The sequence below is a fragment of the Artemia sp. Qi Xiang Cuo genome, chromosome 6, assembly GCF_049724085.1.
Source record: "Artemia sp. Qi Xiang Cuo chromosome 6, ASM4972408v1, whole genome shotgun sequence".
NCBI classification, from domain to species: domain Eukaryota; kingdom Metazoa; phylum Arthropoda; class Branchiopoda; order Anostraca; family Artemiidae; genus Artemia; species Artemia sp. Qi Xiang Cuo.
Genome location: NC_142799.1, coordinates 46,485,446 through 46,505,142, shown reverse-complemented (window position 1 = coordinate 46,505,142; position 19,697 = coordinate 46,485,446). Strand labels below are relative to the sequence as shown.

General features: G+C 35.2%; 1 protein-coding gene across 1 annotated transcript in view; it reads left to right on the top strand.

The window, feature by feature from the left end:
• Window positions 1-19,697, top strand: part of unc-104 (kinesin family member unc-104) — a 211,127-nt gene that overhangs the window by 159,051 nt on the left and 32,379 nt on the right. The window contains exons 19-23 of the mRNA XM_089090220.1: window positions 2,118-2,255; window positions 13,483-13,601; window positions 14,050-14,213; window positions 16,490-16,626; window positions 18,330-18,420. Of these exons, the coding sequence (XP_088946346.1) occupies window positions 2,118-2,255; window positions 13,483-13,601; window positions 14,050-14,213; window positions 16,490-16,626; window positions 18,330-18,420 (649 nt within the window). The remainder of the gene's footprint in view (window positions 1-2,117; window positions 2,256-13,482; window positions 13,602-14,049; window positions 14,214-16,489; window positions 16,627-18,329; window positions 18,421-19,697) is intronic.

Sequence of the window (19,697 nt, the reverse complement as noted above, 5' to 3'; positions counted from 1 at the left end):
TCCCAATTTTTTCAATTAGAAAAGATCTCTGCCTTTAAAAAGGTCCTTTTGAAAGTTTTTGGAAGCGCTTTTAGCCGTCTGGGATAAATTTCTGTGGTGTTCAAAATTAGTCAAAAGCTGGCGAAAAGTTTTTATGAAAATTCAAAATATTGAAAATTTCAAAATATTTGTGCATGATTCTAGCAGTGCTGGGGTATTCAACCTCTGTCGTTTTCCTCAGCATACCGTGAAATATTTTTCTTCTTTGTTAGAGTGCCACCGTGCAAGGGTGCATCAAGGTCATCTAGAATCACAGTTGCTCATTATCTGCTTCTTGTAATATTGCCTTTATTCCAGGTTGCTTGCCTTATTCCGATATTAATTCCATGTCAGATAGCTTATGTCTGCCCATTTCTGATACATTTGTGTTGGTATTCTTCACCATATTTCTATTAAATGTGTCTTATCCGACCAGCAACGACAGTTGAACTGTATTACTCCAAATCAGATAATTAAGATGAAACTAAAAGGTCCTAAAGCTGTTTAAATAAGTTCTAGGCTTATGATGTTGAATATTAAATTGATAAACAAATATAAGTTAAATTTTACATGTAGATATTCGGAAGTAATAATGGCAAGAGAGCTTGAAAATATGCAAAAAATAGTAGGAAAATGACGAAACATCGTGAAAATGAGCTAAATTTGCAACAAGCTAGACTTTGTCCATCTAGAGATCTACCTGCTATTCATGGCAAAGAAGGTTAATTATATGAAAGCCTTCTGTCTCTGATATAAACAAACCGTTTTACGCTTGGAAAAATGTTTATTGCTTCAATAATGTAAAGATTACACGTATGGGTATGTGTCGACCCATCAAGTAGTTTGTTTTAAGAGCGGAAGGATTATTTAAATTATAAGAACAACTATCATCGCCATTTGTCAATCACCAGCAAGGGTCCAGATTGATACGTGTCAATAACATATTCCCATATATCTGCAGTGAAACTCTAGGTTTCTTGCCTGAAAAAGACTAGTTATTGTAAAAAAATTAATTATTGTAATAACCAAGCCACAGCCACAAGTTGAATAGAAAAAAAGGCCGGATTAATTCCCCCAATAAGCCTTATGCCCCTTACCATTGTATATCCCAAGCTAATTTGTGTGCCTGTCTCTTTAGAGCTTATACTAATTCTTCAAAAGAAAATTAATACTTTTAATGTATTGTATTCATTAGAAATTTATAAATTCAGGTAGAAATACTTTTAAACCATTCTTATTCTCTATTGTGTATGGCTGGATCTTTTTTTTCCATTTGTTTATCAGTCATGGTAAACCCCAAAGAAGTAAAGTGAATTTGTCTAGCCCTTCTTTCCTCTCTTATCTTTTTCTTTCTGAGTTAGCTTTATTAATGTCGATTTTGTACTTCCACTAGTCTTGAATTAGAAAATCCTAATTAAATACGGTAAACCCCAAAGAAGTAAAGCAAATTCGTCTTGCCCTTCTCTCCTTTCTTATCCTTTTCTCTCGGTTATCTTAACTAATCTTGATACGGTAAACCCCACTCGTTGCGCTTCATTAATTTCGAATTGTATCAGTTATCCTTAAGTTCAATATAGCTTTTATTGATAATCCCATCTTAGATCATTGTGATAATTACACATCTTTTTACGCTGAATCCAAAATGGTAACCATAGTCTTCTCATCTTCGAAAGCTTTGTGAACAAATATATCTTAGAATTCGATTCTGTTTTAGAAAAAAAAAATTGTCTCGAATTTTTTCTAAGGTGTAATTTTATTGGTTAGGAAGATTTTTGTGATGAATTAAAAATGTTGACAATTTTTTATAGCTTCACCTTTCTTGGCATTTTCATTGAAAAATAGCTCTTTTTGTATTTTTACTCAAGAAAACTGAAAAAAAAACAGCTTTATTTTTTCCCTCCCCCTGCATTTTCCCCTCCCCCCATAGTGAAATTGACATCACTGTTCTTTTGGATTGTGCCACTCGACGTGATTAAAAAAACATTTGTTACAGAAACCTTTTAAATTTTGTCCAAGATGTAACATGCGATGTGTGCACGTAAAGACCGCGTTATGGAGTCTTGAATTAAAATAGAAATATAGTTAGTATCGTGTTTTAGGCAAAGACTTGAATTAATGCGCGAAATGTACAAGAACGAAGCCGAAGTCTCGCCTACATCTCCTGATACTAATATGGAACAAGTTTGTGGAGGAGATCCTTTCTATGATAGATTCCCGTGGTTTCGACTGGTTGGCAGGTAAGCATCCTCTCTCTCTCTCTCTCTCTCTCTCTCTCTCTCTCTCTCTCTCTCTCTCTCTCTCTCTCTCTCTCTCTCTCTCTCTCTCTCTCTCTCTCTCTCTCTCTCTTTCTTTCTCTCTTTCTCTTTCCCCCCGTTTTAGTTCCCTCGTCCCCTCGGATTGTTTTAAGGAAGTATGACCTGTGCTTGGAAAGGAAAGAGTGAACGAGTGAAAGAGTGAAGTAAAAACTGTACTTTGAGCATAGATTAGCTTATGTAAGGTATCAAAGTGAAAAGGAATCGAAGTTAAATAAATAAAGAAATGAGGACTTAAAACGAACAGAAGTACAGTAAACAAAGAAGCCAAAAGTGAAGAGAAAATGCCGTAAGCAAGCTTGGTGGTGCCTCAAACTTCCAAAAGCAAGCCATGTCTCTCGTGCTTTGTTGGAAACTGAATGGATAAGAGGCAGCACATCATAAGATTTCAATGTGTTATTTATTTTTTTATTTGTTTCTTCCCGACCACTTCGTTTGGAATGAGTGGTCGTAGAAATTTCATGTGGGGGAAGGGGGGGGGGGTATTGAAAGTTGAAAGTTCTAAGTGTCCTTTCAAAGGATTGAAAGCAGTCGGAGGGTAGCCAAGTCTCCGTGCTCTCTCCTCTACCCCCCCCCCCCCAACTTCCAGGGACATCCAGTCAAACCTTTAACATAGCCATTTTTTCAAAATACTCCAATAAAAATGTCTTTGGGAATGGCATAGCCCCCCCCCCCAAACCCTTGTGGTATGGGCCATAAATAATTTAAATTACTGTTGTTTAATTATAGGCTCTAAATGGAAAAGGTTTTTTTTAATATTGGTTTGTGATTAACTGGAAACTTTTAGGGATTTTTCTGGTTCAAAAGGATGAAGCACTATGTTTTTGGAGGGGGAAGTGGTTGCCTAGAAATCATTAAATGGGCCAAGAAACTTTTATCCCTAATAAATTTGGAATTTAAAGCTGTAAGTCCTGGACCAAAAGGAAGCTCACAAACAAAAGTTTTTGCCCCCCTCCTCCCCCAAAAAAAACACAAAAAAAACAAAAATGGGACTCAGAAAGAGCCATTTTTATTTTTTTTTTATTAGCTTCAAACTAATATCCTTAAGTCTTGGATCAAGGGGACTCCAATGCAGAAGAAAAATAGGGAACAAAGCTTTGTTCCATAAAAGGTCTAAAGCCGAACTGGCCAGCCATGATAAAAACAGAGAAACAAAAAAATCAAAGAATATTTCGTCCGTATACAACAAAGCGTCTTCAGAGTAGAAAAATAAAAACTACCTACTAAAACTAAAAAATATATATAAAACTAAAATAGACTAACATAAAATATATAATATACAATTACTTGCATTTACAATTTGCATCACTTTTGTGGTTTCATGAAGGTAGCTGTCAATTGCAAATGTAAGCAATGGTATATTATATATTTTATGTTAGTCTATTTTAGTTATATATATATTTTTTAGTTATGGTTTCTAGTTTTTTTTTCTACGCTGAAGACGCCTTATTGTATACGGGTGAAATATTTGTTTGATTTTTTTGTTTCTCTTCGTTTTCATTTACTGGTCATAGACCCGGTTGTCGTCTTTATATTCATTCTTTGTTTTAATATTTGCCCCCCCCCCTAAAATTCAAATTTGGTGGGGCTAATTCGCTTCGGAATTAAATGTTCTAATGCACTTTTTAAGGGCCGACAATGATTTGAGGACACTCAACCTCCCTTCCCTGCTATTTTGTGTTTATTTGTTTTTTCCTCAGGTGATCGTACGGTACCAGCAGGCGTTAAGGGCCAGAATTTGGCTCATTTGAGCGGAAATTGAAAGTTTAAAACCCTTTTCAGAGGCAACACTGTAGCGTTGCCTATAGCAAATGCCATACGGCTCCAATGTTTTTATTATTTATTTATTTCTTTTTTTTCCCCAGAGGCACTTCATATTGAAGGGGTCGTCGAAGAAACTTCAAAGGGGGCTCATTCGATTGGAAATCGAAAGTTCTAATGCCCTTTTTAATAGTCGAAAATTATTGGAGGGCATTTAGCCCCCCACCCCCCACCCCCATCATTCCCCCAAACACATCCAAACAAAATATTGAGATAGCCATTTTGTTCCAGTTCAGAGTTCAGAGTTTTTATTCCACAATACATACACAATCCAATCACAACACTCCTAATCCCCCTCGAAAGGCTCCGTGGCCAGGGATACAAGGGGGAATGAGAAAAAAAAAAATACAATATATCCAAACAACCATAAAAAAGAAATCAATCGCCAAACAACATATAAAATTAAACCATAAAAAGAGACCATACCTGAGGCCTTGAAGTCATAGCGCAGAGAATACCAACATATAACAAAACTAAAAACTCAGGGAAAATCAACTCCACATAAAAAAAAAAAAACTATTCTGTTTGATTCTTAACTAAATGGTCCTTAAGAATCCTCTTGAAAGTGCCAAACGAGTGGCATTTCTGTACTGAAGAAGGCAGGGAGTTCCAAACCTGATGACAAGCGATGAGGGGATTGAAATCTGACCGCACAGTGGGAGAAGGAGGACTGCAGATATTATGTGACGAACGAAGGTTATATGGACCTGAATCAGAAATAAACTGAGGAGTTTTTTTGAACAGATTTTGGAAGATTGCCATGAAGGTGATGAAAAACAAAAGAAGCACAAGAAAGAATGTAGATAGACTGTAGATTTAGAAGCGGTCTTGGTGAAGAACGGTTGGTGTCCATAACCAGACGCCGTGCTTTGTTATACATGACGGACAGCGACCGCAGTGTAGAAGGAAAAGTAGACATTCATACTATGGGGCAATAAGAGACATATGACTGGACAAGGCAGAAAAAAAGAAGCTTCAGAATAGATCCAGGTAAGGTGTGTTTGAGTTTTCGAATGACACCCAAACTCCGTGAGACCTTAACCCTAATCATGGCTATATGGTGTATAAATGAAAGGTTCTCATCAAGCAGGATACCAAGAAACCGGACCAACCGATTCTTTGGTCTAGACAAGGAGCCTTGTGACACCTGAACCTGTGTCAGTTCAGGGAAAGCTACACCAATTCGAGAAAAAATAAGAAAATGTGACTTGGCAACATTCAAGGCCAAGTAATTCGCATCAAACCATGAAACTACTATCTCGAATATTGCCACCAGGTTAGACCTGATATCACATTCCGTCTTCCCTAGAGTCCCAAAAATACTTTCGTCAGCAAAAACAACGAGGCAATCTTCATTAGAAGTAGCATTGGGACACGAAGGAACATCCGGTTGACACAGATTGCAGCATACTAGAGGACTGGTGTTTTTGACTGCTAAAATCAGATCATTAACATATATCAGAAATAGAACGGGGCCAAGTACAAATCCCTAAGGGACGCCATATTTCGCTTCAGAATGGCTTTAAAAAAGTGGATAAATTGAAATAGTCAAGCGCAAAGATACTATTTAAACCATAAGAAAGTATTTGATCGCATACCAAAATGAGATTGTTTCCAAAGAAGAATCCGATGAGTTTAAGGATTCTTTTAATTCTTTAAAGGATTTATACCATTCTTTAAGGATTTATACTTCCTTTGTCCGCCCGCATCTTAAATATGCTTGTCCAGTTTGGCATCCTGGCATCTCCCGTGATGAATCAGATAAAATTGAATCCATTCAAAAAAGAGCCCTAAGAATAATTTTTAAAGAAACTTTGGTGCCATATTCACTCCTTCTAAAAAGGGTCAAGGTGGAAACTCTTGAGCACAGAAGAGGAAGGTTGTGCCTCTGTTTTGCAAAAAATGCACTAATAAACCCTTACACGGAAAAAATTTTCCCAAAAAGACACTCCCCATCCAGACACCGCCTGCCACGTACTGTATCTGAACCCATCCTTATCTTGTCCTCCATCCGTTGTTTAACCTCCAGATATGAAAAAACCTTTGTCCCCTTCATTACTGATCAAATAAACCACTAGTTTTTTTGTTGTTTTTTTTTTTTATACTGGTGATACCCATGCTGGTGTCCGTTTGGCTCTTCCGTTCCCTCCCCTTTTTATATATTCTCTTTTAAACCTTTTTAACATTATTTTTATCTCAATTTTTGTTGATAGGTTGATTTTTTTATTTTTATTTTTTTGTTTTAATTTGTGCCTTTTTAACCTTCTTACAGTTGACAATTTTTGTTAGACTAATGAATAGCTTTGCCTTTCGTATATTGTTGTTTTTGGCATTGTTTAGTCAGTTTTTTAGTTGTTGTGCTAGTTATGTCTCTTTTTATTATATGACCCCGAAATGCGAATTCGGCCCTTCGGGGCTTGTGATAGCCATTTTTTGAAATAAATATCTTATTCCTCTATCTTTATCAAAGAATAAAAGGCTTTACAAACATCCAAAAATAAAGCTTCCGGGATAAGACCAAAAGCTAGTGCCGAATGACTGAAATTCAAGAGAGATGCGCAAGCATGCTCTGTAGAGTGATTCGCTTGGAATCTGAACTGGAAATCATGGAAAAAACTTTTGAGATCCAGAAAACTAAGAAGCCTGGATAGCATAGCCTTCTCAAAAATTTTGCTAAAAACAGATAAAACAGAAATTGGCCTATAATTAGCAGGATCACTCCGGGACCCACCTTTATACAGCACTATAACCTTAGCTCGCTTGAGTGATTCAGGGAAAATTACTTTCTCGAAAGACAGATTGACAAGCTTAGTCAATGGTGACAGAATAGCAGGCAGAACGGCACGGATAACCCTTACAGGAATTCTGTCTGACCCTGAAGACGATTAGCGTTTAAGGGCATTTACGATCCGAGCTACCTCAAACTCAGAAACTAGGTTCAAGACCATTGACTTTAAACATGGGGGTCCAAGATAGGCTCTGAAATCGCAAGCGCCTTGAAATGATACATTAATCACCTCTTACTCACACAAAGCTCCGCACCGAATGAATGCTGGCGAGCGTAGTTCGGCGCAGTTGATTTCCAGATAGAAAATATGTTTTTGAGGAGAACACTCCCCCACAACCCTCAGGGAAAGGGTTTTAAGTTATGCCCTGGGGGCATATAAGGTTTTTATAGAAGGCCTTGTCGTAGAAACTTCAAAAAAGGCTTATTCGATTGGAAATTCAAAAGGGATAGTGCCCTTTTTAATAGTCGAAAGTGATTGGAGGGCAATCAGCCCCCCCACTCCATGCCCATCATTCCACCAAACACACCCAATCAAAATTTTGAGATAGCCATTTTGTACAGTGTAGTTGATTTCCAGATAGAAAATATGTTTTTGAGGAGGACAATCCCCCACAAACCTCAGGGCAAGGGTTTTAAGTTATGCCCTGGGGGCAAATAAAGTTTTTTATAGAAGGCGTTGTCGTAGAAACTTCAAAAAAGGCTCATTCGATTGTATATTCAAAGGACTAGTGCACTTTTTAATAGTCGAAAGTGATTAGAGGGCAACTAGCCCCCCCCCATGCCCATCATTCCCCCAAACAGATCCAATCAAAATTTTGAGATAGCCATTGGGTTCAGGGTAGTTGATTTCCACAGAGGAAATTAGTTTTTGACGAGGACAATCCCCCACAACCCTCAGAGCAAGGGTTTTAAGTTATGCCCTGGGGGCATATAAAGTTTTTATAGAAAGTATTGTCGTAGAAACTTCAAAAAAGGCTCATTCGATTAGAAATTTTAAGTTATATCCTGGGGGCATATAAGGTTTTTATAGAAGGCGGTGTCGTAGAAACATCAAAAAAGGTCCATTCGATTGAAAATTCAAAGGGCTAGTGCCGTTTTTAATAGTCGAAAGTGATTTGAGGGCAACTAACCCCCCTCTAACGCCACCTTTCCCCCAAACACATCCAATCAAAACTTTGAGACATCCATTTTATTAAACGTAGTTTTAATTCTGGAAATTAGGTCTTTGAGGATGACAACTCTCCCACAGCCCTCAGGGCAAGGGTTGTAATTTAAGTTTTTTCCGAATCCTTTCCATTATTTCTTATGGAAGGGATGCTCGTATAAACTTTAGAGAGGGCTCATTTGATTCGAAATGGAAAGTTCTTGTTCACTTTTTAAGAGTCAAAAGAGATGGGAGGGAAACTAGGGGGGGGGATTTCCTCGGGGTGGGTATTCCAAATGTGAATTTTTGAGGGAGGGGACGACTAGACCCATTCTATAATATTCTACATTTTTCATCTGAAAGTAACGGGAATAAAGAATCAACAGAAATGTCAGAGATACCACTTCAGGTTCCTTTAGACGATGTCGTTTGTGTCTTTTGGAAAAAGACATTTTCAAAAGACAGATTATTTTAATTTGTATTACTTTCTCTGTGGCTGCTCCATTACGCATGTGAGGGGGGAAACTTCCCCCCACCACTGTCTACGCTAAGGTTTCAGTTTTTATCTCAAGGCTTAAAAATGAACGCAATGCGATAAAAGTATAACTCAAAATAACATATATAGAATAATATATGCACATAACACGGAACAATTAATCAAAATTGAATAGTATGAGTTGAGTCTCACCCAAATTATGGCCCAGGGGGGGCTCACCATTCCACAATCTATGAAATCAATCCTGCAATAACTGAAAATATAAAGTATTTTTGAGTATTTTAACGTCTTCCACAACTCAAACGGTCCAACATTCTACAGCCCAATGAGTCTGTCTAATCTCCTAAATCGGGAACGGAGGAGATAAGTAAAGTTCCGCCCCGTATTGGATGAGTCTCCAACCTCCCCCTCTCCCTCTCCTTCTGTCTACGCCAAATTTTTATTATTTGTGCAAAGTATGCTACCTGCTACCCAATGGCATTAACAAGAAAAAGTTTTGTGTGGGAAGAAAACACATGAAATATATTATAACTGTCCAAATATAAGGTTAAAATTAATTCTCCGTTATAGACGTGAACTTTCTTTCGCACACAAAATCCCGCGAAGGTCAATCCCAAACTGTCGTGGTCCCTTTATGTCAGCAAGTGAAATGGTCTAAATCCCCTTATTGGAGCTATTTTATTAATCCATTCGTTGTTGTCAATCGCTGTCCACATGTTTTGCAAGCTGTCTATTGTTCATATATAAGGTTTTTATCAAAGAGGTAATCGTATAGACTTTGAAAAAAGCCAATAAATAAATAGATCTTAAAGCGACTAATGCTTAGATTGAATATGAAAATCAAGCTTAAAACGAAAAAAAATATTTTGCTATTAAAGTATAAATGAAACTTAAAACGAATAGAAATTAAATAAACAACCAATGCGAACAAACATACAATATATATTAATGTAAATGAATAAATAATTCTAAAAACAAGTGAAAGTTAAGTTTCATATGAAAATCAATTTTTGATCAAATAAAAATAGCTGAAAATAATAGTACGGATATCACCTCACTGTAGAAGGCTAAACTATACTGTGTCATTGGCCCTTCACAGAAAAAGAATATACAAATGTTTTTATATTATAGTACAAACGTTTTCCTTTTCTACTTAATATTGAAGATAAGTATTTAAATTACAGTAAAATTTTGAAATGATGAGCTTTCAGCAATTAATATCATTATTCATCAAATATTCAGTTTAATTTATTAGTTCTTTCCAAGATTGGTCAAGACAAATTTAGTTTCACTACAAACAAAATTTGGATACTGCCCCCTTCTTTAACTGTAAAAACCTAAAGCCTTCTGCGTCATTGGCGCTTCACTGAAAACAAATTACTCATATATTACAAATTTATTCTTTTTCAGTTCTTACAGCATTGAAAATGAAAATAAAAATTACAGTGGAAAAAACATCTTGAACTGATGGATCTTTCAACAATTAATATCATTATATATCTAATATTCAATTTGATTTTGTTTATACTTTCCACGACTGTTCAACACTCATATAGTTTTCAGTAAGGCGCCAATGACGCAGTAGGTTTTAGGCTTCTGCAGTGAGGCGATACCCAAACTCTTGTTTGTAGATGTTTTTATTCGATTCAAACTTGATTTGAATTTCCAATTCAAGTTTCACTCGTTTTAAGATTTATTTATTCATTTACATTAATATATATTGTGTGTTTGTTCGCATTGATTGTTTGTTTAATTTCTGTTCGTTTTAAGTTTCGTTTAATAGCAAAATATTATTTTAATAGCAAAATATTTTTTTTTGATTTAAGCTTGATTTTCATATTAAATCTAAGCATTATTCACTTTCAGATCTATTTATGCATTCATATTATTATTTGATGTATGTTTTTTGCTGTGATTGTTTATTTAATTTCCCTTCGTTTTGGGTTTCATTTATTCTTTAATAGTAATTTCTGGTCGTTTTGAGTTTGAATTTTAACAGGTATTTGTTTCTCCTGAGCTTAAGTTTAAAATGGCCTTTAATTTTCTTTGAAAAACTTATTTTTCGGAAAGTTTTTTTTTAATTAATCAGGAACAAAAGAGGCCGTGCCATAGCAAAAGGCCAATTTCTGCCAATTCGAGGCGTAGGAAAGTATCTTTAGCCCTAAGAGGGCCAAAATTTTATCGACGTTTTGAGGTAGTCAATCGAATTAGAATTATCGAATGACTGTCTATTTAGATTGATAGCGTGGGAAATTTTGAAGAAACCATTCGCTTTAGAACTGTTGGAAAATAAATACAAACTGTTTTTAATCGTCATTTGACTGAGTTGATTGATTTTAGGGTTCATTAACTTGTGTACAGTATTGCATAGTTTTGTGCCAACTATTAGGAGGAAGTATGTGGGTATTTCTCGGAGTGATGGGAGGAGATCTTCAGGCTCAGTTATTGCTCTTTTAAGGCAAAATTATCTAATATTCTCAGAGAGGTCATTGTGCTATGGAAGGGAAAAGATTTAACCCCTAACCTCTCATTATTAAGAGAAACATTAGACTAAATATACAATATTGTGGATGTGGTATGACAGTTCCTCTCTTATTGCGGGATTGATTTGAGTGTAAAATCAAAAATTGCATTTATCCACTTAACTGCACAGAGGGGGAGGAAACCCGCTAAAACCTGATTTTTCCGAAGAACTCCTTAAAAAACATAAAAATAAGGACTCCAAAGTTAAATGTTGACATCAGCTATGATGATAACCTGGTCAAAAAAAAAAAAAAAATCTGGGAAAATATCTGAAACTTGAAAAGAAATGTTGAAGTCCCTCAGTAAATAAAACACTTGTACAAGTGTTGTAGTATTCAAGAAGATTCATTCCTAACAAGTTCTGTACTTCCATTTCTTCCGAGCACATTACAAGAGTTTTTCTTTGTTTGAACTTTTGGCAAAATTTCGTAGCAACTTGCTCAGTTGCTACGTTTGGCCCATTTGGCAGGTGTTTGGCACTGTAACACACTGCATACTTTAATTAATTCTTACTGTATTTTACTTTGTTTGTATTGCAAAATCTGTAACCAACAAGCTCAGAAATTCTTTAAAATGGACCACGGAGGAGTTTTGAATCCACTTGGGGACATATTGTGTTTTGTTTTAGCTTATGTTTAAATTGCCAGCGCATAATATAACCTCTAATTCTCAAGTTCTGTGAAAATCACACACCACTTGTGAAATATGTGCTTATCGTGTTTTGAATTTGGAATTCCGGTGCTTCCATATTAGCCTTATAGCAGTGATGCTCTCTGAGCGTCACTGCTACAAGGCCACGACGCTCAGGTGCTAAAAATCCACGATGCTCAGTAATCTACACACTGAAGCGGAAATCGGTAGTCGTTTGAAAAACGTGGGTCACATATAAGGGCAATTAAAAACTTAAAAAAAAAAACATCAAAAACTTATTTATATGCATTTTTGTTATGTTTTCACGAGTCTGACATAAAATTTCGAGGGGGGAGGGCAAATCCCGTAACCCCTTTTCCCCTGGATACAGCCTTGTATTTGTTATTAGTTATTCAAAAGAACATTAAATGCAGAGGCGGTTTTAGGGGATACAGAGGCACTTGCCCCGGGCTCAGAAATTTAGGGGCGAAAACTTTAAATAAATAATGTAATGGTTATAATCATTTTTTAACTTTTGAAATGGTATTTTTATTCAAATAAAGTTGAAGGTGCAGTCAACAGCAAGTATAAACAAATTGAATCCGAAATATTTATTTTGTCCATTTCTGCATCACCATTCTTTGAAAATAAAAACAAGTAGACCGAACGCAATGAGTTTTAATATTAATTGTTAGAATTAAATGTGGAATACAGAGATGAAGGGGTCTTCGCAAATGTAAGAGTTGCCTATCTAGTGTTAATATATTAGCAATTGCAGTGTTGGTGTCCAGTAACGAGTGATCGTTTAGAAACCTTAGAATTCTTAATATTAACGTAACCAGAATATTAACGTAACTAGAACTAACGTAACTTTATAATTCATAATATTAATGTAATTTAGATTGACTATGGGCCGTGAGTGACTAAATGATTGAGTGTTAATGAGCGTGGAATGCGAAGATTAGAAGCAATCAGTTGGAACGAGATAATTAATTATTTTTCAGAGGATAAAGTTAGAAAAGTCAGATTTAAATAAATGGAAAATTTTGTTAATAAAAAGAAATTATGTTAATAAATGAAAGTTTCGTTGAAATTTAACCTGAAAAGACAAGGGGTAAGGCTCTAATCAAGATTTGCCCCAGGCTTAAGAGAGGCCAGAACTGCCACTGGTAAAAGGAATTTGTTTAGTCGCTTCAAACCTAAGACCGGAATAAGCTCTGAACGACTTCGACTTTTCAAAGTAAACAGATAAAAAGTTGCTTTTTTTAGGGTTGATGGGTAAAGGGTTCTTGGCCCTACTTTGAACTCTTCAGTTATACTCCCTAAACTATTAACCGTTGAAAATGATTTCAACTAGGTATAACATGTCCATTCGACTATTCGATTCAAACAAATGATCAAACACCTGTGAGACATGCCGTTTGTTGGTTTAGTATAGTCATCTGGTGATTCAAGACCACTTTTATAATGATCACTAAACAATTGAAAACCGAAAGAGGTGTACTTTGTTCAATTTATGACTGTTGTGTTAACACTTTATTTTGTTTATTGCAAGTTTTTAATTTTTCTTGAATTTTTTATTTATTATTTTTACTATTTCCTTATTTCTATTTAATTTGAACGCTCTGAACAAGTCCTTTTATTCATTCATAAAATTTTGAACTGCTTTGAATGGATTTTTATAACGAGGAAATTCAATTGCATGAATATCATGTTACTTAATATAGTAATATAGATTTTTGTTTTCTAGATCTTTTATTTATTTGAGTAATTTACTCTATCCTGTCCCTTTGGTGCATAAAGTTCCAATTGTCAACGATAAAGGAGACGTCAAGGGCTACCTGAGGGTAGCTGTACAAGCTGTTCTAGGTGAGTTCTTTTTTTTCATCTGGATGGGAAAAATGAGGAACCAAACCCTTCACTGTAATCGGTTTTTTATACCTAACCTAGAATGCCTTTGCATTGTACTTTAAAATTTGAACCCCAAAACTTAAATTTTGGCTATAAATCTAGTTGGTTTTTATTTATTTACTTTTCGAATTAACCATAGTATTGGGTTTAATAATCGTCTTTTTTTGTTTCGTGACTGGTTAATCTAAGTAAAAAAAAAGGTTTTGAACGGTTAAAACTTGGTTTGAACTTTATTTTAAGCAACTTTGATGATTGTCTCGTGGAGAGGGTACCACGCTATCTGCATTAACTCAGCTATGACAGAGTAAGAGTGTAAATTTTGTTATCGCTGGTATAATCTAATATAGATTTTATCTTTTTTAAAACTTACAATATACAGTCAACAAAACATCTTTAATTGTTTCAGATGAAGAAAGTGGCGAATTCGCTACCGGTGTAAAACAGTCCGCCAGGCTATGCTTCGATGATCCTACTACGGAGCCTGTTGAACAGGCCCAGAGAGTTGACCCAAACTCTGACGAACGCATTGTTGAGGGAAGTGGAGATAACGCCATTGAAAAATCAATTGAGGTATACAGATACTTTTATATATTTAAAACTAAAAAGGCCCTATCGACAAATTTAGTTGGGGGGGGGGGAGTTGTCAGAACAACAGAAAAAGGGCAATATATGGTCTGTATGTACGGTCCAAAATGTTCCTTCTATAACCGTGGCGACCACAAGACAAGAGCAATGTAACAAATTTAGCACAAGAACAAGATCTATCTTTTGAAAGATCGTTAAATAAAATTTTTCCAATTATCAATAGTCAAACTTTTGGGTGGAAAGTGGGAGCTTGAAGGGGGCGTCAGCTCCTCCCTCCCTCTTATATTAAAAATAATTCTGTGAAAAGTAGATGAGAACATTTCATTTGAAAAATATCTTTCAATATAATTTCTCTCCTTTTTTCCCGGGCTATCCTAAATAAGGAGAGGAGAGCTTAAAACCCGCTTGTTTACGTTCAAGTTCATTTTATACATAGCAGTGCCATTTCCAAGAAGTGAGAACTTCTTCATCCTGAACTACTACAGTCCTGAAGAACTACTACAATCCTGAAGAAGTGAGAACTTCTTGGGAGAGTGTAAAGAAGGAGGCTTTGATAAGACTGGGATGGAGGAGGATTTCTTGCATAGCTGTTTTAGCCTCAGGCGGCTTGATACTGCAGTATGTTTCTAGTAGTAGTAGTAGTGATGTTTCGAGAATGATAGTCATCCCTGAAAAAAATCTCTTCTTTATATTTATCATAAGGACCTGACCCTACACTGAAATTTAGAAAATTTCAACCTAAAAATGCGGTCTTTGACGCTTTGTGCTTCCCCTCCCACCACAAAAAGATCATGTGATCACGATTGGTTGCCTTAAAATTTTCGCTTAATAGGATTAATGCCCAAATCGTTATTTTGTGCCATAAAATGGCGGGTTTTTTTTTTTTTTTTTTTTTTTTTTTTTTTTTTTTTTTTTTTTTTGCTTTGATGCAGCCTCTTTCCTCAGTCAGCGCACTATCGTTAACTTAGTGAAGAACGAAGTCTCTTCCTTTCTTATTTTTTTTAGTTTTCTTTTTTTTATCTTATAATTTTTGCCAGGCCACTTTGTATGGAAGGGATGGTCATTTAAATGTGTGTGTGGATTCAAGTGATCCCAAAGAATGGGGCTCGAAAACAGACCAATAGCATTTCTTTTTCCAATCGGATTTAAACTTTTATCAGTAAGTCATAAGGTCATGAGAACCGCAATGCACAAAAAAAGGGAAAGAACATTGGCTCTCCAAAAAATAGTCGAATACACCTCTTTTACCCAATTCTTGTAAGGATAGTTGTACATCTACTCCAAAACCTAATTTTTAGTAACCCTGACTCTGGCTAACTCTAGTAATAATGTTACTGAATGGACAATACTACTAATACAATCCTGATAACTGATAATCAAAATTTATGTTCTGTTCGTTCCCCGTCCCCTTTTCTACTTTTCTATAGACTGTAATTTAATGGTGGGATTTCCGTCTCTCAGAACTCACCGGGCTGATATTTTCAATCAGTCAAAAGTAGAAGCAGTGAATGTAAAGTTTTTGGCCATCCTAGATAAATAGACCAATGGCTTGTGATACCCAAAAACGGGTTTATAAATTTGGTGTTTCCGAACGGCTAAGAAAATAATATGCGTTTATATTTACGGCCAAGTAGACCCAAATGCAGAAAACTTATGCCCCGATCAACTTGAAAATTTCACGGCATGTAGACAGGTTCTTGGTGATGTCGAAATATTTTAAAAGAACAGTGTCGTTTAATCAAATCCTGACGTAAAAAAATCTTCTGTTTTTTTAATGGACTGAAACTTATTGGGTGTGAACAGGGCCAATGGAGCCTCAGTTAAGGAGAATATTTTGTTCTAAATAAAACTCTTGCCTTTAGAAGGTTTAAAGGGGCTGTAGGCTACCCTTATCTGTAATAGTTTCCGCTCAATCTGTTTCTTTGATTCATCCGATCTAATTTTCGCTCATTCAACAAAAAAGCGAAGAAATAAACTTATTCGTGATCAGTTTTCTCTAAAACTTTAAATTCTGTTTTTGTAGATAGTAGCTAGAAAATTCTTTTAGGGGTTGTCAAGTATGCCGATTTTAATGATGTAATTTTTTTTAACATTTCTTCTTTAACTCGGAATTTTTTTTTTTGCCAATAACTGTTGATGGTAAAATATTTTGCATATTTGGAATTATTCTGAAAAAGCAAAATCTTTTGATGATTGTTATCAAAGTTTTGTTTTGAAGAGTTTCGATGTTGCAATCATTTTAAGAAAGGATTTTACTTTAGGTGCTGACTAAACCTGTCAATTTGAGTGATAACGTGCCAGGTCATATGGAAATGGGAAAGGATTTTACTCTTAGGGTTACTGTTCTACAAGCTATTGGTATTCCTGCTGAATATTCTGACGTATTTTGTCAGTTCAAGTGAGTTCAGTCGTTTAAAAATCTTTTCTTAAGCCTTCTTACCTTTTCTATAATTGTAGGATTTAATTATAGGAATTTCTATAATATATAGGATTATATTGATTTATTAGTTCTGTTTAAGTCCCTTGTAAAGCCCAACTTATGTGCTAAGAAAAAAAATTTTTTTGTTTGGTTTTGCTCACAACTAACATATTAGTGCTCTGGCATTATAATTTCACGAAACTACTATCTTCTAGGACCGGTAAAGTAGATATTTGTTTATATTGCTAAAGGTGTCTTATTGGTGGAAAGGTTGTTTTTCCTAATGTCTTGATTCACCGATTGGCTAGGAATATAAACGTTCTTTTTCCCAGTTTCAGTTATTATCCAGAAGACTGGGAACTAAACGCAAAATTGTAAAGTGGGGAAAAGATATTTTAAATATTTTATGATAGAAAAAAAATCAATCTTGTGTATTTATTCTTAGCTTTAAGTTCGTACCTCACAGAATTTCTAGGCTTTCTTTTCTTTCCCTTTAATTCTCGATCCCATTTGTTCCTTCCTCCCTCCTCTTCCGCGATATGCGCCAACTGATTTCTAGGCCACATCCATGACTGCCGACTGTTTGCTTAGTAGTCTGTTTTAGTCTATTTTAGAGATTCTGGGTGTTGTTTAATTATTTTTTTTTAGTAAATTTGAATTTATTGGTTATTTTCACATGCATGTTTTTCTCTCAGTTTTAGTGTTATATGTACCAATTTTTATGAATATATTAAGAGCTTCTAAGCAGAGTATTGTCATTATTATTATTCCAATAGAACTATTCTAAATTATAAGCTATTGTAAATTTCTTAAATCGAGTTAAGGCGAAAATAGTGTTTGTTTACATTCCAGCGCATTTAGAAGGAAAATTCCTTTACTTTGCTATTTTTCTTTATCCAACTTGACTGTTTTCCGGAGAATATTGAGTAGGAAATGAAAGCAAATACATTCAATTCCAATTCTGGAGACACTCTGTTTGCCTTCTTCTTGGACAGTCATAATCCATCTTTAGTTAGGTTAGGAATAACATTCTAGAAAAATAATAAATACAGTTAAATTAAAATCCAAAAATGTGTAATATTTTGATATTTTCATGTAGCCTAAAACGAGCCGAAGTGCTATACAGACGGAACTAAAGTAGGAAACCCCTTTCCTTTAGTTAGTGTTTCCTTTAGTTAGTTTTCTTTGCTTGAAAAAATGTTTGGCTAGATGGCCCCTATTCCCCCCCCCCCCCTCTAACCCACGTCATAGCAAATCTTCTGATGTCCTCCTAAAATCAATTTTGACTGAATTGTTAGTTGTTCAGATTAAGTTAAGAAATTTAGTGGAAATCAATAGAGTGAGTATTGATTTCCGCACAGTTTTCTTTCGTTTTCCAAATATTTTCCACGTTTCTCCCCATAGACCTGCAACTCTTATCTTATCAGATAATTTAGCTTAGCTGACCCTGCTATCTCTGTAGACAAGCAAGTGTCTTGTCTATTGAAGCTGAGCCATCCTTTGTCTTTGGTACTGACTCAATAGCTTATTGAAGTACCTGTTATGTTTTGTAATTGTTTGTTCTTGTGTTTATTGTGATTTTTCTTTCTTTTTTCTTCTGTTTATGCCCCGTCTTCCTATTTTTGTGTGACGGGTTTGCAAATAAATAATATTAATATTATCTCTGAATTCTTAATCTTCAGCTTTTTGAATCGACATGATGAAGCTTTTTCGACAGAACCTGTTAAGAATGCTTCCAAGTCAACTCCTCTCGGATTTTACCATGTCCAAAATGTAAGTTGTTCTTTTTGTTCTTAAGTTTTGACAAAAGACTTTGAGCATGCAAAATTGTAAAAAATATTATCATTGAAGTCATCGATTTGTGTCTAACGGATATAAATCAGGGTTTATTTGGGAAAACTGAACGAGTGAGTTGCTTGAAAAAAGTTAATACATTGCAAAAATTACAGGCTGATTTATTGTTAAAACGGTGTTATGTGTAAGTTTTATTGCGTTGTTTTTCATTTTTCTTGTTAAGATTATATCTAATGAGTAAAAACTTGATTGTTATATACGTTCAAACTTGTATGTCTAAAAATTTGTCAGGAAAACGGTGGTTTTCCATGTATTTTTCATGCGGAAAGTGTTTATAGTTTACATCCTTGTATGAGCACAAAGAACGATTCAGTTTATGGGTAATAATTTAGATTAGGTATAGAAATTCCATTCCTATGCATTATTTTTACATAATATGTGAATATTATTAAAACAATGATGTGAAATTTCTCACCTATTTTTTCTTTTCTTTCCGCTTCTTTCTTTCTTTTTCAGTCAATTGTTTTTTAAGGTCAAAATTAACCTTTAAATGTTTCTCATATTAGTTCCATTAAACAATATTTTTACTTTAAATCTTATTCAGTAGGAGAAAGTTAATGTTCCACGATATTAAGACTCTGTAACTAAATAATATTAGTAATTTCGGCTTTAAACTTTGGTTAAAACTTATATATATACCCTCAACTGGGGTGACTTTTACATAGTTTTCAACTTTAAGGCCCTCTAGGAGACAGCAGGGTGGTCAAAAAAATCTGAAACTAGTGCCAAAAGTGCGGCTTTTGCTACAAGATGGCACCCTGTGACGCTTAACATTGTATCTCTGTCGCAAGTACTTCATTTTTAAAGACAATGTCGATTATCAAAGTCACCCGGCTTTGGGGATACTTTGACAGCCAGCTTGGACCATCAGCTTTAAGACCGTTGGATTTGCTGTGAAAATCGTTTATTGGTATCAATTATATCAAAGGCGATTAAAAAACATCAGTTGTTACAAAAATCACAGAAAAAAACTAAAAAACAACCTTCAAAACTGACCAAATCAGTTGTTTCAGTAAAAGAATAGCCCTAGGGGATCATAAAAACGGATAGATCCACCCCAAAAACCAACTTACAAGCGGTTCTCGAGGTCCCATCGACCTCAGAAGGCTTTGTAACACCATTTCTACCTGGCTTGTGTAGACACAGCTTGTTTCTTCTGTTAGCACGAACTTGTAGCTCGAAGAAGCCACGCGCTT